This window comes from Lepisma saccharinum, chromosome 11 (assembly GCF_977018435.1).
Source record: "Lepisma saccharinum chromosome 11, izLepSacc3.1, whole genome shotgun sequence".
Taxonomy (NCBI): domain Eukaryota; kingdom Metazoa; phylum Arthropoda; class Insecta; order Zygentoma; family Lepismatidae; genus Lepisma; species Lepisma saccharinum.
In genome coordinates this window covers 1,307,490-1,333,857 of record NC_139239.1, presented here as the reverse complement: position 1 = coordinate 1,333,857, position 26,368 = coordinate 1,307,490, and the positions used below count along the sequence as shown (strand labels likewise).

The window sequence follows — 26,368 nt, the reverse complement described above, 5'->3', positions numbered from 1 at the left end:
AGCATCCGAACACTCCCCGAGACCATATATCTTATATATACAAGATATTTTTTTTCTGGACTGGACGCATCCTCCTCTCTGTCCCGCTAACGATGCATGTGCTTTCAATGCTGAATGAATGTTGTTGGTTAACATATGGTCTGTGTAATGCAAAGTATATTGCGAAGTATGATAATCTTGCGTTGTACATACCTGAGATTGCATGTTACACTAATTAGTTTGCAATTAGCCATCACTAATTGAAAATAACGTAATTAAAAGGGTGTTAATTGAATAAAAAGTATTGTATTACTTCAGATATAGCATGATTTTGGGGGGAAATTGTTGAAAATAAGTTGAACTGTTATTCTTACTTCTTCAATATTGAAGATGAAGTTACAAGGGAGAGTAGTAAATCTCCAATCAGTATAAAAAATTTATTGTGAACACCCGTATGTGAACCGCACGCGACGCCACTGCTGATTCATTCTTCTTGCATAGTTTCAGCTGATATAAAATATCAAATTACTGCTCAGGTCAAGTCAGATAAGAGTAGATAAGATCCACTAACCTCTGTAGCAGAGTGGTCAGTATACACAGTCCGTCCAGTAGGAAAGGTGACTGATTTTTTTTGCCACGGAACCACCAGTGCCTTCTATGGAGAAGTATATGTACTACGTAGGGACAAATTTTGACTTTCTTCCGGCAAAGTTGCAAAGCACTAGCATGAACGGTCAATGCATATGGATCTTGTGACTGAGAGTACCTGCTGAACATCGGTCGGAAACGGAGTAATGTGCCAACATTAAATTCTGTTTCACATTGGGTAAAAGTGCAACAGAGACGTTTCAAATAATTTAAACTGTTTACGGTAGTGAGGCATTGAGTCATAAGAACGTGTTTAAGTAGTATGCAAGATTTCGTGATGATCAAGGGTCCAGGCTCTCCAAAACCAAAGAAAGTGTTCATGGAGAAGAGCAGAATCAAAACCCTGCTCACAGTTTTCTTCGATTCCAAAGGCACCATCCACAAGGAATTCACTCCAGACAGTCACACTGTGAACGCTAAGTATTACGTGGGTATTTTGCATCGTCTATTGGCCAGGATTCGTAGAGTTCGGCCTGAATATCGGGAACAGGGCTCATGGTCTCTGTTGTACGACAATGCGCCCGTGCACAAGAGCAGGTTTGTACGCCAGTTTTTGGCCAAAAAAGGGATAGTGGAGCTCAATCACCCTCCATATTCTCCAGATTTAGCTCCATGCGACTTCTGTCTATTACCAAAACTGAAATTGGCATTGAAAGGAAGGCGTTTCGACACCATTCCAGACATCCAAAAGGCTTCGACCGCGATTTTGGAGGCAATTAGAAAACAGGAGTACCAAGACTGCTTCACAAAGTTCTACAACTGCTTCAGTGCATGTATTGACTCACAAGGTGTCTATTTTGAATAAACGTTATTATAAACTACCAGTCCACAACGTCTTCTCTTTCATTTCTCATTAGTCACCTTTCCCACTGGACAGACTGTGTATGTGCTATGAAGCCAGAAGTAGCAGGTTTGAACCCTGTGTATGGTAATAATGTCACCATTGTCCATGTCATCAGTTCAATAACTGACAAGGTAGAAAAGCAATGAAAAATAACCAGAATATACATAGAAAAGTGTGTGAAACAATTAAAAGGTAGGGAGAGAGAGAGAGAGAGAGAGAGAGAGAGAGAGAGAGAGAATGTGCTTGTGTGTGTGTGTTTTCTCTCAGGAAATGAACAGATGGTAAATGAATTATGCCTTTATAAGCAGTGCTTGAAGTGGAATATGTTAACTGGAGGGATGTTAGGTCGAACCTAAGGGTTAGCTGGGGATGATGCTCCTATGGTTTAACATGCTGACAATGAGGTAGCTGGGGGGGGGGGGGTGCCCCATCACTTCGAGCACTGCTTATAAGGACAATTATAATGACAGAATGGAGCTCTCAAGTCTCAACTTATGATAATTTCAAAAATAATAGAGCCAGCCCTTTTGAGTAAGTGGAAAGCTGAAAAATTTACTTTCTTTAGAATTTATTTATTCATTTTGCGTAATTTAAAATGCTGAAAATATACTGAAACCCTCAATACAGTATTCAACATATATAGTATACAGTAGGGGAGGGTGGGGCAAGTGAAACAGGTTGGGCAAGTGCATCCACCCTAGCTGAATTGCAGACTACAACAGGAAATAAAACTGCGAGAAGCTAGTTGGTGTGATGGAAACAGTTGTACGCTCTCTTGGGAATTGATGATTTTATAGGTATATATTTATATTCGGTGTTATCTTTATAAGGATTATGGTGTATACAGAACCCTGCATTACATATCATCAATACATTTTTACACTTGTAATATATTTATTGCATAATATATCTCATTACGAACATCATACTGACATCCGGTGAATGTAACATTATTACCCGCATTCAGGGGTCGAGTAAATAAAACGTGTAGGGTGGGGTAAGAGCGTCCACCTAGAATCTTAGACGGTCCCACTTGCTCCAGATTGATTGATTCACTAATAGGCAGTGGCAGCGATTAGAGGGGCGAGGGGGAACAGTTGCCGCCCCACTATTTTTGTTACATTTGCTCCACTCTATGCTAAACCTTATCTCCCAAGGGAAATTATACTGTCCCTGCCCCCCACGTTTTGGCACCTTGCCCCCCCCCAACCCTCCCCTGCAGTTTTGGAACCCAATTGCAGCCACTGCTAATAGGTTATTTTTCGTTGCTTTACTACCATTAGGTTATTCTTGATGACAATGCCTCCATATGTATTGAGCAGTATGCATGCTAAATTTCCATTCTGGGAAATTCCCACTCATTTCTTTTGCCAGCTAATTTTGTTGTCGGAAGGACTCCCTGGTATCGCTTCCTGTCAAATTCATATCCTGATTTAGGGTTTCATTTTATGTCTTGTAATGAAAATCCAATGTCATGGAATTCATAGTTGCTGTGATATCTTATATCCCTCTACCTTCATTCAGACATGGTTTGAGTCTGCAGAATATGAAGGATGGTAGTCTGTCATTGAGAAAACCAGCAGTGAGGTACAGTGGAGGCGATTGGGTTCCAAAACCAGGGGGAAGGGAGAGGGGGGACAAGATGCCAAAACTGGGGTGGAGGGGCGCAATACAGTTTATTTCCCTACGTAAATAGGTTTTAGCATAGTACGAGGGCAAAAGTCGTGAAAAGTGGTGAGGTACATTATACCTCGGACAACTCTCATCTCAAGAATAAATCGAGGCACTGTTGGAAGGGTACAAAATATGGGAAGATTTAACCCCACATTCACAGCTGAAATGGAAAAGGAGAAAACTGGACAGATCAATTTTGTGTGTCATAGTTGCGATAAAATCAGCTTCCTACAAGGGTTATCTGACAGTTATATTTCCATTAATCTGGACACATGATTTAAGTGAGTTAGAACGTTTATCTGGTGAAAGTTATTTGCCATGTTTCAGTGTTCAATTTCTGTATCTAGCTGGTCTCATTTGCCCCATCTGGTGGGGCAAGTGCGTCCACATGCAGAGTTGATTTATTTCAATTTTTTAACAGAGAAGTTAATTATTTTTTTTTTGTATTTAAACTAGATAAAAATGTTCATAACTGTTCTACGTGTAGCTTGGTAAAATAATGACGTGCACAATATGACCTTTCTTTTCTTAAGGGGTCTCACTTGCCCCACTCTCCCCTACTATTATCAGTAATGAAAAAATTCTTATCAATATAAGTGAAAATGCAATGGAAAAATCGTATATACAGTTAAAATAAATGTATGGTAAAGTATGTGCAATTTTCTACTTAGGAGTGCTTTCACACAACAAAAGAATCAATTATAGTAAGCATGTTTTTAAGTGTGGTTAACACACTTGTAGAAAATTTTAAAAAAACATGCTGTTTTATACATAAATTGATATTTTGTTCTTCCTATATTACACGAAAACAGCAAAGAATTAGTTTAAACAAAGACCTGACCTCAATGCTTGTAAAAACCAACAAGCAAATGCTGTCGACTACATTGATCAAAAGGGTGTCCATCTCTGCAATTGCATTACAGACATAATAATAACCATGGAAATTACATGTCTAAAAAAATTATATGAACATGTATTCAAACTACTAGCAGCTTTAAGAACGAGATATTTCTTAAGAAAGAGTTCTATTAATTTATCCATTAAGATATATCTGACTTGAATAGTGTTCCCCTGTGTATAGCACCACGCCATGAAGGCGTATAGGGGGTGTGGGGGTAACGCCCCACACTTTCTTGATCCGGTCGTGAGTGGGGGTGATGTGATCAGCATCACGCCCCTGACCGCCTTTACCCCCCAGGGTTTCCCCCAGGTACCCATGTTATTCGACGCTGGGTGGGCACCGGGGCCGCTTCCACCGTTAGAAAAGTTCCCGGATTTGAACCGGCCGGTGATCGAACCCGGGACCTTGAGCATGGTAGTCAGACGCGTTACTGACTGAGCCACCGCGGCCACTTGAATAGTATTAATTAGAAAATCAGAAGAAATTCAGTTCATGTACTTGATTGATTGATATGCTTTATTTTTACTTTTGGCTAATTTGCAAAGATGGGGATGAGTGATGACATGTACTGTTTTTCCAATGCACTTCTAAATCACTGAAAATGTGGTGTTAATAATTAAAATATCTTTTCTTGGAGTCAATAAATGATTTTACAACATATTGTAGCTAGTTTTATTCATTATTATTCACATTGTTTTTTTTCAGTACAGTAGCTGTACTGTAGACCTACAATTGTGTTTCAGTACATTTCATAGACACAGTAGAAGGTAGAAAAAGTAGAATTTGTGTACTGTAAACAGTAGAAATTGCCAGCAGGGAAAAATTTCAATAAAGTACATAATAGTTTAAATTCTTTCATTGTGTTTTAGTTTTCGTTTAATTTTTGCTTTTTATTAATATAAATCAATTAATTTCATTCTTATATTTGTCTTGCATTGTTGTTTCACCTTTATTGTGCATATTTAGTTATTGGTGCAACACTCCGAAACACACACGTAGACACACATTCTCTTTCGTTCTTTCTAGGTGTTTTTCATTATTTCTTAGTACTGTATATTTGATTTGGGCTTGCCCAGCCTCAAATCAGTGGTACCTGAGGGAAACCCTGAGGGGGGGCTTAAAGGCTGCTGGAGCATGGTGCTGATCACATCACCTCCAAAATAGTTGAAATCAAGAATGTGTGGGGCCCTACCTGCACATCCTCCAAATGTACCAACATGGCACAGTACTATATGCTCAGGGAACTTTACCTTGCCTTACGTATATTTGAAGTTAAAACTGTTTGCTTGTCTTCATCCTTATAACATAAACTCTCCCCTCCAGAATTTTTTCTTTGTGAGAGGAAACACCCTCTTCCAGGTTTTTGCACCATGGGAACAAACTTGTTTAACGCTTATTTCTGCATGTTATAAGCTTGCAGCAACCTTGAATCCATTAGCTGCATCATACTTGGGCAGCAATCTTGCCAAGGGATACTTGCAATGCTTGGCTGTGCAAACTAGAATCTCATTTTGGTAAGAATATGGCACAAGAACAAACTTCCATGTCTTATCATGTTAGCTTTGACAAGATATATGCAAACTATGGTAAGCTTGACCCAGGCTCGTGTTCTATCCTGGGCAGGAGTTAGTAGTTTACAGTCTAAAGAATATGTATTTGAGTATGAGCAGTAGTGAGTTTGAATCTGAAATGTACTTGTTCAATTAGGATTCTAGAATATACTAGAATACTCTAGGATAAGCCTGACTGTTGTGAATAACATTCACCGAGAGGAAGTGTCTCATTACACCCCCATTTCATGATAAAGTAAAGGTAAAGTGTTCCCCTGTGCATAGCACCACACCATGAAGGTGTATAGGGGGTGTGGGGGTAACGCCCCACACTTTCTTGATCCGGTCGTGAGTGGGGGTGATGTGATCAGCATCACGCCCCTGACCGCCTTTACCCCCCAGGGTTTCCCCCAGGTACCCATGTTATTCGACGCTGGGTTGGCGCCGGGGCCGCTTCCACCGTTAGAAAAGTTCCTGGATTTGAACCGGCCGGGGATCGAATCCGGGACCTTGAGCATTGTAGTCACACGCGTTACCGACTGAGCCACCGCGGCTCATGATGTTGAAACAAATTTCATTATTGCTTTCAAACAATAAAACTATAGTGATTGTTAAACAATAACTGACTGTGTATTTTCCCAAGATTCTTAATTTGTTCTGTATTTTGTATGTCTTGTCTTAAATATTTTGAAAATGCATAAACCTTGTGTGAATAAAAACATAATCAACTCTCCACAAAAAATGCTGAATTCCATAAACATTTGATATCACATACAAAATAGATGCTTTTTACATTCTACCTTAGTGAATTCTATGACAATAAGGAGAATTCTGTACTTCATTTTAGCATGTAATGATGAATTTTAAATCAAAGTTTAGTTTATGTGCACATGCATTTTACACTGCTCCACAAAACTTAAGGAACACCAAGGGATTATGAGAGCAAGTAGAGTATTAGAGAATATTGTAAATCTTGAGAATAATATTACAATAAAATATCTCTTCTGCATATCATCATCCCAAGTTTATTTAAGCTTTGTCACACCACACTGGCATAGGCAGAGAGGGGTTGATAAGGCTTCGGCCCCATCCGAAATTGAGAGAAACAACATTTGCATTCATGTGTTTGCAATTTCCATGGAGCATTTGCTCTGGAGTCCCTGTTTATGGATGACAATGCTCACCTGCATCGCACACATATTGTGTCGGAATTCCTGGAAACAGAAGACATCACCCATATTGAATGGCCTGAATGCTCACCGGACCTCAATCCTATCAAGCATGTTTGGGATGCTCTTGACCAGGCTTATGAACACCAATAAGGTGCAGATGGAAAATGCAACGAGAATGACCAGCAACATTGCAAAATGGTATACAGGGTGAACCCTGATTTTGTGTTTGTTTCCTTTTATTCCCTTGGTGTTCCTTAAGTTTTGTGGAGCAGTGTAGTTTCTTTTTGTCAGTTGTTCCGCAATACAAAGTATTGAACTATAAATATGAAAAATATGCATTTTACCACAAACCGTGCATGCTAGAATCCAGTGGTGGCTTGCAGTTTGGAACATTAGTGGTTGCAATCAAAATTTAAAATTAGCTATATGTACATATATACACACCCCACTATGCATAAAGACAGAGGTTTCCAACCCGTGCCTGGGCACACAACAACAGGAAATGCTCGGTAAGAAATTTACCTTATGATTACATTATGTAATTATTATTCTCTACAAAATAAGTTTAATAATTATCTATGTAAGTCCCTGATTTACACATATTTATTTAATATGTTGAATATTCATTACATTAAGTCATCATATAGCATGTTGTTGTTCAATGAGTGAGTTCACATTCACATAAAACTGACATCTATTCCTCAAAAATCACATCTACATTTATTATTTGATTTAATATTAAATTGAACAAATTACACACAATTAATGTTGATAATGCTCCTATATTTCTAGTGCTGGGGATGCAACAAAAGCTTCTGAGTACTCCATTCACTCGACTTCAGTTATAGTGTCACATGAAGGCATTATATCATGGGGTCCAATAAAGAAATATCAAGCTTTCTGCAATCTTGATTTCACTTCTTGGCCTTTTGATACACAAACTTGCAAACTGTATTTTGAATCTCAGCAGAGTTCGGTGATTTTTTCATTCCCTCAAAATGCAACTCAGGTATGTAATTGTTTTCTTACTGATTATTAATTTCATTCGTTATCAAAATCAATGAATGTTTTCAAGTGTTATTGACAAGTATTATTGACAAGTGTTATTGACATAAACTAGAAAGTGTGTGTGTATGTGTGTGTCTACGAAAACTTATGTTTTAAAAGATACCGAGCTGCAGTTACTGCATTACTTTAAAAAGTAACCATGTGTTAGTTTTACGTTTACTGTAATTGTGATAATTAACTTAATACATACATATATATTTTGCATGAACTGCAAGTGGCCTCTTGTTCTCCTACATCATAAATTATAATTATAATTAATCTTGGCAGCAGACTGCTTATTATGTACTTTTGTTCTAATTCATTAGGAACTCCCTAGTTTGTTAGGCAGCAAATTAGTTCAAAGCAATTCCACAAGAAATAACAGTATCAGCAAATGACCATGAGTAGATTTTAAAAAAATACAATGATCATAAGTTATTTTACAAATGCATTTTTGTCTATTTTGTTCTTTGAAAAAAAGGGGAAAAAATTCAAATACTCAATGCAAGAAAAAAATCTCTTAATTGTCTGACAAAATAGGAGAGGTTGAATCACATCACCTGCCATGTTCCAAAGTTCCCTTTAGCATTATAGATAAAACAATTTCTCATTCTCCATTTCCAAGAAATCCATATTACGAAAATGTTTATTTCTGTTCATGGATCTTCACCTGTACCCTCGAAAAACCATAAAAACAGTTTCAAATGAAAAGTTGATAAAGTATTAGAAGGTTGACCACAGATTCTTATTTGCTAAAAATAAGCTTTGTGTGTGCTACATGCTTCTAATCCTTTCAGTTTAAATTCCAATGGAACATGACAAGGGATGCGACTCAACCTCCTCATTTCCAAACACTTCATACATTAATTAACTCATACCAGATTTTTTGGTAGTATTCGTTTCCACAAGATATACAAAAACTAGTAATCATATTTCAAACTACAGTTATTAATCTTTGAAACTTAAAGTGAAGAATGTGATTCAACCTAGATCAAACTGTAAGAACCAGCTTCAAAAAATCTCAGCTATTTTTTTCCAATACCCACACAGCACACAAATATCCAGGAGATGTCTAATGGATGTCTTTTGGATATTCGTCGGCATGAATATCCAGGAAGGATATGTTTTTGACATTTTGCAGATAATTTTTTGACATGTTTTGGACATTATGAAAGTTATCTTTGGGCATGTTTTGGACATTATATGGATCATTTTGGACATTCTATGGATGACTTTTGTACATGTTTCAGACATGGGTTCATGTGATCGGGATGTTATCTGGGTGTTTTTATTTCATTGTGTATAACGATATATTCTGAACTAAATTGTATCTAATTTGGACATTATGCTAATATTTCTCGCACATACTTTGGATACAAAAAGAACATTCCTGGACTAGATTTACACATATCAAAGACCTCGGGTACACATATGCTTATAACTAAGGTGCAGATTTATAGGCACTAAAAACCTCTCAAATAGGCAGGCAAATAGGCATCAAAATTGATGAAAATAGGCGCTTGAAAAAGTGCTATAAACTAAGAAAAGGCACTTAAAAGGCACCCTAAAATAGAGAAAGACATTAAAATAGGCAATGAACGTGAACTTATTTAAATTTTCATTTTACAATGCATAGTTATACTGTATTAGCATGTCAGTTGATACATGAAAGTACACTAATGATTAACAAACTATTAGTACTATTTTGATCGAAATACACATTTGTGGTGAATCATCAGTTAAAGTAATTCTCACCAAAAGAACGTGTGCTAATAATTGTGCCAGTTTGAACAAATGTTCCAGTTGCATGCACAATTTTCACAAGTTATGAAAAAAATATTGCACCATTTTAACTGAAAAAATATTTATACGATGTTCTAATTAAAATGTCTCTGAAGAAATGAACTTGTGATACCCATTGTACTAATTGCACAAAAATGTTTCACAAACAATTGACAATAGTTTGATTGAAATCCTTATTTGCATGGAAGCTAGGGTAACACAACCTGGTTAATTTTAAGCACTTGCATATTTTTGGAACAAGATGTGTTTTACCTATGTCACAAACTGCTGAATTGTGGCTTGAAGCAGCCACGATGGATGCCAGTTTTCTGCACATACAGAATTCAAGAGTGTGAATTGAACCTTGTTGACGATGGTACATTGTGCAGTATTTGTGAACCCCATCTATATGATCTGTTTATCTGTGTATGCACATAAAATTTCAGAATAAATAATATCATTTGACTTAGTGTGAGTGCTCGAAGTGAGGGAAAGGGGCTGTCTCATTTTCATCATGTTAAACCATACAAGCATCATCCCAGCTAACAACAAGGGTCCACCAAAAAAAAAAAAAACCTTCCCCAGCTAACATTTTCTATTTCAAGGGCTGCTTAGTGTAATTCTCTATATGCAACACAAGCCTAATAAACTAAATTTCTTACATAACTTAGCATTGTTGAATTCAGAACTGAGGTAATATAAGATGGCAGCCCGTCATAGTGTGCAATGTTCACCATTTATCATTGTTTCCGAATAACATGAGAGGTAGAAAATCATTTTGTGTCCCTTCATCAATTTAATCATATAACTTATCCTCATAGTTGCAATTAGCCAAAAGAGAAAAAAATGGAAGATGAATAACAAAAACCAAACTTCCCGTTGGTAGCAAAACAAGCTTCTGCAGCAATCCGGTTTTTTTTTTTGTATTTTTTTTGTTTTTTTTTAAATAATACTCTTCTGGCTGCCTTGTGGTTTGGCATTTTTAAGCACATGAACAGGATATCTCCACAGATAACTATCTACTTCTTTCACAAACACAACAAAGTGAATGAATACTGATTGACTCCTACAAGCTGTCAGGTGGAAAGAACTAAGGGGTGGGTTGGCGTCATTTTGTCCAAGTATGACTCATCAACAGGTTATTCAGTTTGCTTACTCTGATTAAGGGACATTTGGTATTTCCAGAGATCTCAGATCTGGCGAATACCAGATTTCAGGCACTTCAACATAACCAAAGGCTTACATTTTTTAGTGTAGGGAGAGCCAATGTCGTGTAAAAAAAGCTGAAGTAAACAAAAATTGCAGAATAGGAACTTTAAGGCGCGATTAAGCAAAATAGGTGCTAACCCTCAAAATAGGCATTTATAAGCACTATAAAAATGTGTTTTCAGACTAGAAACACCATGAAACGAACTTTAAACATTAAAGTCTATGTTGTATTAGTAATAAATTATTACAGGAATAAAAAATGCAAATAGGCTAAAATCCGCATCTGATTTATAACAAATATACTACTACTCTCTCTCTCTCTCTCTCTCTCCCTTTCTCTCTCTCTCTCTCTCTCTCTCTCTCTCTCTCTCTCTCTCTATCTCTCTCTCTCTCTCTCTCTATCTCGCAGAAAACACCAGAGAATAAGCATATGTAGAAATCTCAAGCATTTTTCTTAGAAGGGTTGAGTTTCAGTGCGAGAACCAAACACTAATTCCTTCCAAGAATTCAGCTGAAAAGAAGTATTTGTCTTTCATGAGACAATCCAAACCACAATTCTGCTCGAGATTTCCCATGGACGAATGTCAATAGAAGCCTGTCCTCGCTTCCGTGGGTGTTGGATTTCCAAGTGTTCCTTCTCCTGTTCAGATGTCACCCCCAGTCTCTCAGACTCGCAGAGAGGAGCTCTGGGTCCTCTCTCTCTCTCTCTCTCTCTCTTTCTCTCTCTCCCTCTCTCTCTCTCTCTCTCTCTCTCTCTCTCACACACACACACACACACACATATCCGGAAAATGCTTTCTATTCACACTCTTGTCAGTGATAAGCAGAGTATGCAGAGCTTATTCTTCACTACCATGGCTAAGAAAGGCAATATCCTCAATGCTATCATTGATTGATTGATTGATTGGTTTGTTGTTTTAAGTCCACTTTATGCACAGTAAGGTTAATCGGGACTGGACCTACAGTTTAAAGTGGGATCCGAACCACTATGTGCCTCCACTGGGAATCGAACCCGGGACCACTTGATTACAAGGCGATGATGCTACTATTACTATATCGCAGAGTTTGAGTTCTAACATAATTAATTTGAGACAAGGTACTATGAATGAATCTTTATGTGGATATCAAACATTTATGTCAAATTTTTAATGACAAGTGGACGTCATACCACATATCACATGTTGGGTATCCATGCAGCACAAATCTCCAAGGGACATCCATAGGATATCCACAATGTCCAGATCAGATCCATGGATATTGCACAGGGGACAAGGTGGGATAGTTGCCCCCCCTAATCACTAATGTTCGCATATTTTTCCCATGAAGGGACAAACAAGGTATTTTTCCATGGGGCATATTACCCCGATAATAGTGTTACCCCCTCAAGAAACACCACTTGAATTTGAAATTATCGTATAATAATTAATGTAAATTACTATGACTGAAATCAAATTATACATGTAACATATATATTTTTAGGTTGACATACATTTTCGAAGGGGGAGATGTGGCCATCCTTGCCCCCCCCCCCTTCCAGACATTCCATGCCCCTATATTATTATACTTTTACTTAGAAATTTAGTGTAGATGAATCTTATTGCTGTTATTAAATGATATTATACTCTTAAAAAGAAAATGAAGTATTTTCAAGCCGATGAAAGTTTGAAGCAACTACGGGGGAAGGGGGTTCAAACGATTGAATGAGAAAGATTGAAAACGAGAATGGCATGGGATCCCATGAAATTTTTTGCGTGCTATTAAATCAATACTGTTTTCAATTTATATAAATTTGGATCAAAAAAGTTTCTTGCTCGCTTCGCTCGCACTTTTTTTCTTTTCTGTAATGCATTGTGAATTACCAGAGGGACAAGTAAGAACAACTAAGTACTACAGACGGTTGCTGCTATAACAGTTTGGTTTGGAGGGAAAGGAGCATGAACATTTCAAAGACAATTTATATCATTTTTGCATTTGGTTTGTTATCGGGCAGATAAATTGATTATGTAATGTATTTGACTAATATGTTTTATACACACACACACACACACACATTTTTCTTTTCCGGCTGAACTTTCATCAAGGCTTTTGCCCCCCCCCCCCCTAATCAGAGGGTCTGCACATGCCTATGCTATGGATCCTATCTTATCCTATTGTGGATATCCTATAGATGTCCCTTGGAGATTTGTGCTGCATATCCAACAGAGTTTTCAAGGTACCTTGAAAATAAATCATTGTAAACAAATCTACTTATTTTCAGATAAGTATGCATCACAGTGAATCACAGTGGAAAATTGTGAAGTTGTCTGCAGACAACTCTGTCAGCCAATCACCATGGCTAGATGTGAGTGGCCTGTCTCCAAATGCAAATGCTGCTTTCACTATAAAAATAATATTGCACAGACAGACTACCTTACTTTTTGCAATATTTTATCTACCACTCTTTGGTAAGTATATGTATACAGCAATAACTAGAAAAATAAAACTCCATGCTATATTAAAAGTAATGAAACTTAAGATGGGTTTAAAATGCATCTTCTCTCTCTCTCTCTATCTCTCTCTCCCTCCCTCCCTCCATTTCTCTCACTCTCTCTCCCTCCTTCCCTGTTTCTATCTCTGTCTTTTTTCCACTTTAATTAAGTTGCTCAAAAAATGTACATGCATATGAGCAATAGAGCTATTTCAAATCAATATTGGAGAAGGAGGGGGCAATATTCATTTGGATTTATTTGTACTTTACTTATTTGGCTTAGCTTTTCTGCTATATTTAGTTAATCATGAAGATTAGTGATTATTGGATGTAATTGATGAACAGATGCTCACAAAAAACATCCATGCCCAGGCCAGTACTTGAACCCAGAACTTCAGTGGGGAGAACAAAAGTCAACCACTTAACCTGTTTGCACAATAATTTTGCTAGAATGATACCAAACAGGAGCTAGCATGGTCAAGTATATACCTATGTATGTTTATAACATGAAATTATAATAGTAGCTAAGTTGGGATACATAATTTAATTAATACTTTTCTGCTTGTAGGTATTGCCATTACAACCTTGTCCTCTTTTTGGATGTCACCTAAAGGCCATACAAAAATAATGATTAGCTGTTGCAATCTTATTATCATGGCAATGTTTCTTGTGCTTTTAGTTTATGTCATTCCTACAACAACAAATCATTCTCCGCTGATTGGTAAGTGAACACACACAATTTATAAATTAAACATTTGCTTTGGAGGATATTTTTCAATGCACTTTTAGTGATACATTCATCACATTCTTACATATCATATATTCCACTAATATTAGATAATTGACACTGTTATTTTCTCTCAGACTTATTTACAGCATCATCAGCAGTATTTTCATTAGTAACATGGAAAATATGCAAATATAATAACTCTGATATTAGCTTGTATCACATAAAAAATTTTAAAACAAAAATATATATAAATGTAAGAATATGAATGAGCAAATTGTTACATTTAATCATTACTCCATGATGTTATACTATATATATATATATTGATGCATTCACTGGATTAATGAGCATAAAATGCAGGGATCGAACTAGCGAAACACTTTAGGGACCAGAAGATATAGCAAGGTTGGATTATGTTTCCCATACAATCTCCCTAACAAACCCTCGGCAGAGAGTGGAAGGAATCAAGGGATGTCATTGTTGTACATCTTACCTCTCGGCGAAGTGGATGTAAGCAGACATCTGGTGACAGCTCAAGGAGTCTTGGGTTTGGCGGTCCACAGTCTTCCGTTTCTGTGAGGGCGACGAAGCTTGCACTGGTTCTAAGAGGATGCAGTTCTTGGGAAGGCGTCCGAACGACGGTCTGAGCAGGCAACTGATACCTTACGAGCCACGGCACTGAATATGACTAACTCGCATCGAGACGTAGCGGTTCCTCTCGGTGATTGCGGTGGCTCAGAATCCCGAGATTTGCTTGGGATCTGAATAGTGAGCAGGAAGTCTCCATCTGGTAGCCGGTCTTTTTCTGAGGTCCCAAATTCTGTCAGATACCTCTCTTAAGCACCTGACGTTTGCTTCCTAGCTGCCTACTCACCTTTTCCGGATTCGCCAGTCGATGATGGTTTGAACCCAGTAGTATAGAAGAATGCAGTGTCTACTGATGTCATATGCTTCCGCTATTGCTGGAATGTTAACTTGTGTAGTGTCCAGGGCTGCCGTTAGGGGTGTACGATGCATGCCACCACACAGGGCTTCGTGCTTTGAGGGGCCTTGCGTTTCGAAATATTTAATATTATTGAATGTTTTATTCATATTCATTACTTGTGAAAAAATGATCACATTAGAATAGATAAATGCACAAAGTCACCACAGATGTTGCAATTATTATTAGCTGCAAGGAAATATCCACAACCTTCAACCTTAGGATCAACAACCACTACCCTCCCACCCAAAACCTGAACATAACTGCCAACTATATCAAGACCTGGCTACTTGCGGGTCATTCCCATTTCTGCCATCTCTCTTTTCTCTGAAACAGAAGATGTGGCTGGCAACAGCAAAAATTTAAATTTTTCCTGTGCCTGGTGATAGTGTTTCCACTTTCCTTCTTATTTGTTATATTTATAATGAAAATTTCATGTTCCAATATCCCTTTTGTGTGTGATTCTTGCTGATGAATTCAGATTAATTAAATAACAAAAATTACATGTTACTCAAAAATGTATTTTCTGCATTTCTTAACAATTACATATTTTGATAATATGACCATGCTTGATTAAATAATCTGATTACAATAAAATACTCATACATTGTTGTTCACTTGCAACTTGATGCCAATTTGAACTGTATACTCACTGAATTATACCTATGATCTCATGTTAGTATTGCTTTCTCAATTACAACATTTCATGAAAAACATATAATCAGAAAAATATTACTTGCATTCGAACAAGTATTCTCAGGTTGTATTTCTTTAAATGCTTCAGTGTTTATAAATATTATTTTTCTTTCAGTGCATTTATACACTAGTGTATTGGTAATGATAGCAGCATCTTTAATAACTGCAGTGATGGTTTCCTATTTCACTCGATATGACTATGCATATGCCATGCCTCATGTACTGAAGATTGCATTAACAGGCTGGATCAGATACATACTTTTTTTGCCACGTGAAAAACTTGAGGTATGCTAAGTTTAATTTCTCAGTATAAAAATCAAGCTATATAAGAATTTGAAATATGTCTTTATTAACAACCTATTCAATTTGAACAATCAGAGTCATTCTTCTTATTCTTCTTCTGTGTTGCTCTAGTACCAGTATTGCACTGCTTCTTCCAGAAACAGTGCAATAAACTGGACTGTTCAGATTCTTGCTTATTCAAGGCTTTTAAAATCAATAATAATAATAATAATAACGTTGGAATAAAAAACAACCAATCTTTGTCTCACCCAGTTCCCATAGCAACAAAAGTAATGACCTTTTTTTAAAAGTATAAACTGCAGTTTCAAATGCAGGTACATGCATGCTGTGAACATTTATAACTTCCATGTAATATGTATTGAAGTATGGCAACGTAGCAACATTTTACTGTGTATAATTTTTTGTAACAGATCCTCCAAATAGTCTAGTGCCTACTTCTGTTGCTTTTGGTGTGTTTTTTCCTAAGAGAGACCATTTTTTTTTTCATTGTTGACAATCATTGAGAAAACTACATATAAAACATAAAAGACATGAACTTGTTGTACTGACTATATGCTGTTGAATGAAATCTAGCTAGTTTCTTAACCCCATGGATATTTATTTATTTATTTTACCTAAAGTTTCAGATACAGTACTGAATGACCATTTTACACTGAAACAGTAACAACAGGAAAACAACAATAATAACAACAACAAAATAGAGTACAGGATGGCACTGAAGACAAATCAAAATTATACATATGTCGTTAACAATTTTCTAAAACTTTTTTCTGGCAAGAATATGTCCACATTTGGAGGCAGGTTATTATATGAGTGAGGAAGCCTGTATAAAAGAGACCGCTGTAGAAGGGAGAGCCTTGTGGTGGGATTGTGAAATAGCTTAACGTTGCGGGTTGGCCGTGTGGGAACACGTAGATGAAATTTATTGAGCAGAAATTCGGATTTAATTTTACCATTCATAATTTTGTGCGAAGAATTTCATGTTTGCTAATTTGCGACGAGTGTGTGGTGGTTGGATATTGAAGACAGACATAATATCTGCAGAACCAAGGATTACTATTATTATTATTGATAGTACTAATGGTTATGATGACAGCATCGTCATTATTGTCATTAATTAAATAATTGAGACAAAAACAAGATGAGAGTGACATTAGCTCTAGAAAGCTTGGAATTCTTTCCCCAACTCACCTGGTCGATAGCCCAAGAGAATCTTTTCAAGACTTACCTCGTCAAGACCGCAAATTTTATACACAACTTTATTTGCTCATATCTGATAATAAATTAAGGGTATCCAGCATCAATTTTCATCTGTAAATATGGTTTAATATAACGTTATTTATTTTTAACCTTTACAACTGAAAAAAAGTTTATTTCTTTTTGCTCCTTTTTCTTCTAGAGAAGCATGTATAAAAATGTGGATACATCTCGGAATAACACTGGAGTGTTTGACATAGCACAATCTACAACTGAACATTCACAAAGAATGGATGAGAAGTGGTACTGGTATGTTTTGGGTGTAGCAATTGATAGGATTGTATTTTTAGTTTACTGTGTCACATTGATATCTCTGTTTGCAAAGTACAAAGTATAAAGTATTTGAGAAAGTACAAAGACAATATCTTTCATGCTAAATAGACAAGCAAAATATTAATTGAATACCATATACTTGTCTGCATGTTTAAGTGACTTAATATAGCATTTCAACTTAGGTAGTAAATAGTAAGACATGGCAATGCCTTTTCATTTCACATACTTGCCATTTACTTCAAATTTTCATTTAATGTTTGGTGCATAAATAATCTAAGAAATGGTTTTACATTGTATTGTTTTACATTGAATTATTAAATATTAATATGTTTCAATGTAGTATATTTATTAAATTTTAAAAAAAATGTTTACTTATTAGCACTGTTCATATTAGTACACTTCTTAAATCAATTAATTTTGTTTATTTGTATTGAGGACATCATTGTGGTGGTTGAAATCAAGTTGAAAAATGAATTCAAGGTATTTGTCTTCCTTTCTGCTACATAACTAAGACATTTCAGTACAGCATATTTCTAAAGCATTTTTTTTAAAAAATCTAATAATAGTCTGTCTGATATCGAGACAAGTATAGGTAAATATTCCATTTTGAAACATAATTTTCATGAAGAAATATGGTTAGTAAAAAATTATTTGTTGTAAAACTCACAGCATTCACAGGATTTAAAGTTCTTTCTCTTTTTTTTCTTTTGGATTGAACAAATTTTTAGAAGTGGCTATGTGTAAACTATTAACTTATGTGAAGCAGTGACAATACAAAGGTGAGTGTTAACCCTAAAGAGCTAATGTGGAAAATCAGGAATGCTAAAGATAAGGCATAGTCATTTTGATAACCTTACTTTCTTGCTTTATAGGAGATTTTTATTGGCAATTAAAATTGGTTAATAACATAAATTTATTTCTTAAAGTATTAGTGACAAACAAAAAATTTTTGACATGATATAATGTCCATAGTTACATTTAAAACAACAATTTGTTTGCTATTCTCTACAATTTCCTTTCAAACATTGGCTGCAAAACATTTTTGTCATCCTCCTTCTCATGTATGGACAGAAGGATGCAGATAGTGTGTTTCTTTCTATCCTTGGACTCTATTTCATCTGCAGGCATATGCACACATAATATTTTCGCCATGGACTAATGTAGCAAGAACTCTAAGCTCAGTGGCGTATGCTGGGTTCAAAACCCCGGCTATCTCTTCATACCGTAATGTTCGAATGCAAAGTGTTCCCCTGTGCATAGCACCATGCCATGAAGGCATATAGGGGGTGTGGGGGTAACGCCCCACACTTTCTTGATCCGGTCGTGAGTGGGGGTGATGTGATCAGCATCACGCCCCTGACCGCCTTTACCCCCCAGGGTTTCCCCCAGGTACCCATGTTATTCGACGCTGGGTAGGCGCCGGGGCCGCTTCCACCGTTAGAAAAGTTCCCGGATTTGAACCGGCCGGGGATCGAACCCGGGACCTTGAGCATGGTAGTCAGACGCGTTACCGACTGATTGTTCAAATTCTTGGATTTTGAAGTGATGTAGGTGTGGATCCAAAGGGGGAGATGATGGGGCGATCGCCCCTCCCAACTACCAGACATTTGGATATATTTTGAATACTCAAATATTCTGTCTTTTATCACCAAGTTTCACAGGCTAGATAATATTTTTGAAGTTTGATTTAAGTCAGCTTTGTGTTCAAGGCATGCTAATCGGAACTGCACTTACAGTTTTAATTTTGATCCAAACGTGCAATATGCGTTAAAAGAGGGATTGAATCACAACCCCTTGAGAGAATAGGTTTTTGTTTTATTTGTTGATTCAGTTTATTCCTCATATCTAATCGACCAGTTTATGGTGGCAATAGGAGGAATTATGATAACAACATACACTAATGACCATCTAGGGATCCGTCATCAATTTCATATCATCATCACTCCTGCTCATCTTTGTGATTAGCCAAAAGTGGCAGAAAAGCGAAGTAAAATAAACCAAATCAATCAAACCATCTACTGGGTCCTTCCCTATCTTTGCATACAAAACAATACTATAATCTCTGGATCATTGATTCATGTTTATTGATTGATTTGATGTTTTAAGTCCACTTTATGCACAGTAAGGCTAATCAGGACTGGGCCTACAGTTTAAAGTGGGATCCGATCCAAAACACTGTGCCAAGTACCTCCAGATTCCTGTTTAGAGTATGATTGATATATTGTTCATATAAAACAGTTCATGTTTAGGTTAGAAATGATTCTTGGTGAGGTGAGGCACACTACTGAAATTCGTCCATCCCAACTGTATTTTCTGGATCCGCCACTGAAGTGATGTGACATTGTAATTAAAAACACGTACCTTACAATTTACAAATAATTATAAAAATTCACTGTTTCATTAATATAGAAACAGTAAGGAAAGGATTTCAAGTATTTCATGGTTATTTATAAAATATAGAGGCCCATGTTGTGAAATATTTATGTAGGCCTACGTGCGAGAAAAAATACATAATAAACTTCTTACCTTGAATATTTCATTTGAACAGGAGCTCCATTCTTATCTTGCCGACGTCTGTGGTAAAATAGTTAGCACAGCATACTAAGATGCAAGGGGCCCCCAGGTTGAAATCCAGGCCTGGGCATGGCTATTCTTTGTGAATGTCCGTTCATCAATTTCCTCGTATCGTCAGTAATCCTCGTCATCGCGATTAGCTAAAGTGCAGAAAAAGCGACAATAAATAACAAAACTAAATCAAATCCATTCTGTTCTTCTTTGGGATGCCAGGCCTGCATATCTTCACGATTTGAAGCTTATCTCCATACAAAAGCAGAGTACTAAATTGTTTAGTCAATAGTTTGTTAATTATGTCACTCATGTTCATTCACTACACTATACAGCACAGATCATTCAAAACGTATATGTCAGTCGCTCATTACACTAAATAAAATCTGTGCAGTAAGGTACATCATTTTCTTAAACTTCCTTCAACTTGGTCAGCCACTCTCCCCCAGTCATAAATAGAGGCTGAGGGGTTCAAAACTTTGTCATCATTGTAAAGGATGGTTGGTTGAAGGTCCTTGCTCTCGCTTCTGAATGTGTTCAATGGGACAGTGTTCGCCTAGAGGAAAGAAAAAATCCTTGTTACTTTCCCACCTTTTCCCATTCCTGTAATTGTAGTTCCTTGTAAAAATTTCCCTCTTCTGGGAATAATCCCTTGCTTATTAGCGCATTGGCATAGCTGTAAGGTTTCACCATGTTGTAAAATGAAGACCTCCCTGTCCAATGCTTGGGTAAGGTGCCGTAGCTTGGGTTTGGAAGCCACTACAAATATGTCACTGATCGCCTCCAGGCGCTGGTCGGGAACGAAGAAGCCTGGTGATAGCTTTAAAGGAAAGAAACCCATGTACTATCATTTTCCCCCACTGTCGTTATTTGAGAGTGAAACATCAGTCACATTTGCTAGTCGATTATTTTCTGAATTTAGTCTGGGCTTCAGAGATAGCATAGCTAGCTTAGAATATGCGCGTCTGGCTAAGCTGCATTGCAAAATGGTTCGCCATCCAGGGCTTCATAAGTTAAGAGTAGAAATTCTTTCCAAACTGCCACCGATTCAGTGGTTCATCATTATTGATGACCTTGTGTGTGTGTTAATCACAAAACTGTTCACCAAAGCAACATTTACCATGCCATAATGGACAGAGACTGGCTATCTTTTTGTCTTTCTGCTGCTAGTCATTCGATTACATATTTCATTCAGTATGTCCACTGTGCCATTAGTTGAGTAGTAAAACTCAATTATCACAGGTTTTTCTGATGTTTGATAGATGGACGCTGTGCCATGAGTTGTCAAAATCAACAAAACCACAATGTTTAGTTTTGCTTTGTGTGACACAAGTGAGTTTTTCCTTGTCGACATAAAATGTAGATGTGCCAACTTTGCTTATGTTAAAGCATTGTCAGAACAACTATACAGATGGAAAATAAAACCAAATAATTTATCAATAGAACATCAATTCAACAGAGACATTATCCCTCCCTCCACATTTCAAGGTCAATTGAAGGTACTGAGGGTGTCAAGCACATCTTGTGGTAAGAAGGGGTGGTGGAAACCTTTTTATATTTACGTGTCGTCAATTTCTAGGGTTGAAGAACCAAATTTTGAAAGTTGAGTACAATTGTTCAACATATATATTACATTTGATTACATTAAATGAAACAAAGACAAAATATAAACATATGAGGCGTTGCAGATATTTAGGATGAACTCGACAGGGGTTGGGTTGACCTTTTTCTTTAATTTTAAAATACCATATACATGGAAGACTGTACGAACTTATGATTCACTTCTGACAGGAGTCAGCCTCACCTCTAATACTCTCAAATTTGCTTTAGAATAGGACAGATATTTGCAAAACTGCAGATTTCTGCAACTTGTATTTTGCAAGTTCGCCCCTAATATCCACAATGCCTCATACATATTCTTTCCCACAACACCACTGCTACAGTGGTGCTGTTAGTGTGTAATCCATTGAAGTTTAACGTGTTGATATTAAATGACAGCATACTGTGTTTTCAAAACAATGCATTATGATTGAATTAGATACATCCCAACATTGAAAGTTGATATCATCATCATCATCAAAGCTACAAATGAGATAATGTAACAATTTTATATCCAATATATTAGTAATATTAAAAGAGTTGATTTTACTTACAACCTGAAACCTTGAAATCTGACACATCTAAGGTATATAGAAAATTATTTGATGTATAGAGATATGAATATTAAAATGATTTGAGCAAAAACATTGTGTGCATTCAATCTCCCACCTCCAGAGTTCTTCAAAGTTCTCAAGTTACACAAGGTTGCAACCTACTTACTCTATATGTGTAGACCTAGAGTTGACATCAGGATGTGAACACAACAGATAACAAACTCTGGATACTTCATTCTCAGTTGAATAGCTGTATGAAGTCTGCACAGTCACATTTTGAATATGTGAGTAGAAGTTCACATTGTAATGTGATATCATTTAAGTTCACCAACTTGCTTAATGTCACATGTAGAAATTTCAGCGAAAAATGCTGGCTCGACCAGTTGGCCAGAACTCGAACTCAAGTCTCTGGTATGCCATGCCATTGCTATACCAACTGAGCTACTGAACCTGATTTTTCTCTGCCTGTGTTTTACCTGTGTGGAATCGTCTATGTCAGTGCTACTGCAATGGAATCTATTGCCTTTGAAGCACTGTAGACATCGATGTTTCCTGGTTTCTCCCAGCGTAGAAATGTAAATTACATTAATATTTGGCCTAAATTTCTATATAGTACATCTCCCATGTGTGCTAAATCTTAACCCCTTAAGTGTGGTTGGTGCATATATATGCCACCCATAATGTGCTGTTGCGGTGTGGAAGGTTCAACTGTGGGTGGTGTATATATACGCCCAGACATTGAGAACGTAACAATCATGTTAGGTGAGATTGTGCTAGCTGTAGTAAAAACATAAACAATAGAAAAGAGGAATAAGATGAAAAAGAAGAAGAAAGCGAATATAAGTTAGAAGTAAGAAAAGAGGTCTGCTGTTGTGCAGTGTAATTTGTGCACAATAGAAAACCAAAATATGGCTAAAATATGCATGATGCGAACATTGCACTTGTTTGAAATTTTGATTTATGTCCACTTTATGCTCATATAGGCTAATCAGGTCTGGACCTAGAGTGGGATCCGAATCACTATGCAATGTGCCTCCACCAGGTATCGAACCCGGAAACCCTTGATGACAAGGTGACAATTTGTTACCACTATGCCATCAGGAAGCCCAAGCAGCATTTGTTGTTGACCTCTGAAAGCAATGACAGTGAATCTGAATTGGAAAATAAAGAAGATGATGAAGAATGAGAAGAAGAGAGTGATGAAATGGAATGTTGCTTTAAAGAAAACATAGTTTTTCAGTAGTGACTTGTTCAGAAAATACCACACTTAAGGTGTTAATGTTCCTTAATGCCAGCAATGAACTTCTGGATAGAATATTCTCGATTGAACAGTTGTCCCAAAGCAAGCAAAACACACCTGAGATCAACATCTGAGTGTGACTTCTAAATCAAAAACATTTCTAAAGGTCAGTAAGGATGTCCCCTGTCCAAGAAAGCAAAACCATGCTTAGCTGAGATCTGCACAGTACACGACCTTTGTTGATATCAGCACTAGATGTATGGATGCTCCTTCAGGGTAATAAGAACATCCATTTATGTAATTGAGTCCTGGAACATGTTTTGTGTATCAATCTGGAGGTGTAGAATACAAATACATTTGCCGTTCAAAATTGTCACAGTAATGGCAGGGCTGTAGTCAAAGGTATACACCATATACCTTCTGGTTAACCTTACTCATTGGCATATACCTTCTGCTAAAATGCGTATACCTACTATTTCCCTTTCATTTATATTTATTTATGTGATTTGGCGATAACTGCAGTGAGATTAACTCGGTCTGGTTTAATGTGATCGGGAACATAATATTGAGAAGGGGATATGGTATGAATACACAATGCGCATCAGCATTTTATCGACATATTTTGACTACTATAATAATTTTGTAGAAATGCACACAATAGTACAGTTAATTTTGATAAAAATTGTGGTTGCTTAGTTGGTCTGTGCAGGTCTTGAGAAATATGAGATCTACCTTTATCAAAGCCAACGGAACATAGAAATTTGACTTACCATAACTTGAGTTTGAGAAAACCCTGTGAGAAACAGTTTTTTTTTTGTTTATATATATGTATGTGTGTGTGTGTGTGTGTGTGTGTTCTCTTTCCTGCAACAATTGGCTGGCAGTGGACTGTAAATGCTCGTATCTTTAAACGTGACAAAATTGAAATCTTTATATTTCAGTTTAAAAGACAGAGAAGGAAAAAAAAATAATAAGAATTGGTGCTTTTTCATACAGCTCAAAGTAAGTATTATGGCTCTAAAAGTATTTTCTTCCAAGTTTTGACTTATTACCAGGATTTATTAATGAGAACAATATCAAAGAAAAGAAAATACAATAACATGCTGTACTGTAGCCTGTGATTAAATACACATTTTGAAAATTGTGCCTTTACTCACTAAAAACTAAAAAAAAATTACGTGAGTGAGTATAATGGTCTTAAAACTCCTTGCAGACGATGAAGTATTTTATATACTGAAAAGAAATACCTGAAGAAGCGAAGCGTAGCTTCGCGAAATGTCGTCTGCAAGGAGTTTTACGACCATTATACTCACTCACTTAAGTTTTTTTATCCTTTTTGTACTGTGAAGCTGTGATTAAATGTGCTCAATAAAATACATGCTTCACTTTTTTCATTTGAAACAACTAAAGTACATTTATTTATTCATTTAATTGAAACACAACAGGCACAGAGTGTTCAATCTAGGATGACATCATTACATAAACAAGAACATAACTAAGAAAATTAACATGAAATATGAATGACGCAATATACATTTAATATTTAAGAACACTTGTGAGAAGAATTTAATTATTAGATTATATAGACAAAGGAAATGCAGTGATAATACAATAATAAATGACGCTAAACTGTTGGATATAACCTTACAAGCTGAATGAAAACCAAAATTCAATGAACAAAACAAAACATACAGAAATTCAGCGAATAGATCTTATGTTACAAATTACATTTAAATAGGTCTATACTGGCATTAATCTTAGAAACTGAATTAAATAATTTGCACATTTTCCTCATGGGTTCCACTTCGGATATTTTGGTTCTTCCAAGGGGGATTTGAAAGAGGTCAGTTCTGGGCCTTAACATACAGTTTGGTACATAAAAATTTATATTCAACAACAGATTAAAATAATCTATTTTACCATTAAGAAACTTGGAGCAAAAAGTTATTTGATTTGTTTGCCTCCTTTTGTCGAGTGACGGAATATTAAAAATGTTGTGTAATATGTTGTTAGGAGTGAGTTTTGGATATGTACCATCAAGTTTAAATAGTAGATATCTGAGAAATTTATTTTGAAGCTTCTCTAATTTTTTGATATCTTTCTTGAATTGTGGGTTCCAAACAAGAGAAGAATATTTGAGTTTAGATGTGACAAGCATATAATAAGGCATGAGAAATGTTTCCTTTTTTCTAAATTGAGTACCCATTCTCATTATAAATTCCAAATTTCTGTGTGCTTCGCTTAGAATATGTGATTGGAATGTTAACTTTTGGTCAAAAGTGACCCCTAAGTCAGTACCGATATTCTCACTTTGTGCTAACACATTAGAAATAGTGTATGAATATTGACTAGGTGTCTGTTGCGGGTGAATGATACAAGTTTACATTTCTTTAAGTTTGGGCTGAATTTATTAATTTCACACCAGTGAAGCAAGTTATCCAGCTCTTCATGTAATATTATACAGTCATCAGAGTTTTTGATATTTTTATGTATTTTGAATTGAATTGAATTGAAAGGTATTTTTATTTACTACAGAGCGAGATTCAGCCTTGGGCTGCTCTACCACCTAACTCTGGTGAATAAAAGTTACAATGAATATATTTATAATACTAAATCAAATATATAACATAACATGAATGAATTTGACATAAATGAAAAATAATAAAATTATAATAGAATACAATAACACACACACACACACATGCACACACATACACACGTGTACATACGCAATTTCCAAATCGATACTAAAATAGCATGCACACAGGTTGAAATATTCGTTGTGTCAGATAAGTGTTTGCAAAATACATGGTTTTACTTTAGTGGATTCCTGTTCATTAGCCGTACGAGCTAATGCTCAATTGTTGTCCTTGCAATAAAAATAATATGACTTGTT

General features: G+C 36.3%; 1 protein-coding gene across 1 annotated transcript in view; it reads left to right on the top strand.

Annotated features, from left to right (window-relative positions):
• LOC145994601 (acetylcholine receptor subunit alpha-1-A-like) overlaps positions 1–18,104 on the top strand; it is a 57,280-nt gene extending 39,176 nt beyond the window's left edge. Inside the window, exons 6-10 of the mRNA XM_083130643.1 lie at positions 7,561–7,777; positions 13,064–13,250; positions 13,842–13,994; positions 15,797–15,966; positions 17,384–18,104. Coding sequence (XP_082986769.1) covers positions 7,561–7,777; positions 13,064–13,250; positions 13,842–13,994; positions 15,797–15,966; positions 17,384–17,578 — 922 coding nt within the window. The 3' untranslated portion in view covers positions 17,579–18,104. The remainder of the gene's footprint in view (positions 1–7,560; positions 7,778–13,063; positions 13,251–13,841; positions 13,995–15,796; positions 15,967–17,383) is intronic.
• Positions 18,105–26,368: the final 8,264 nt, after the last annotated feature.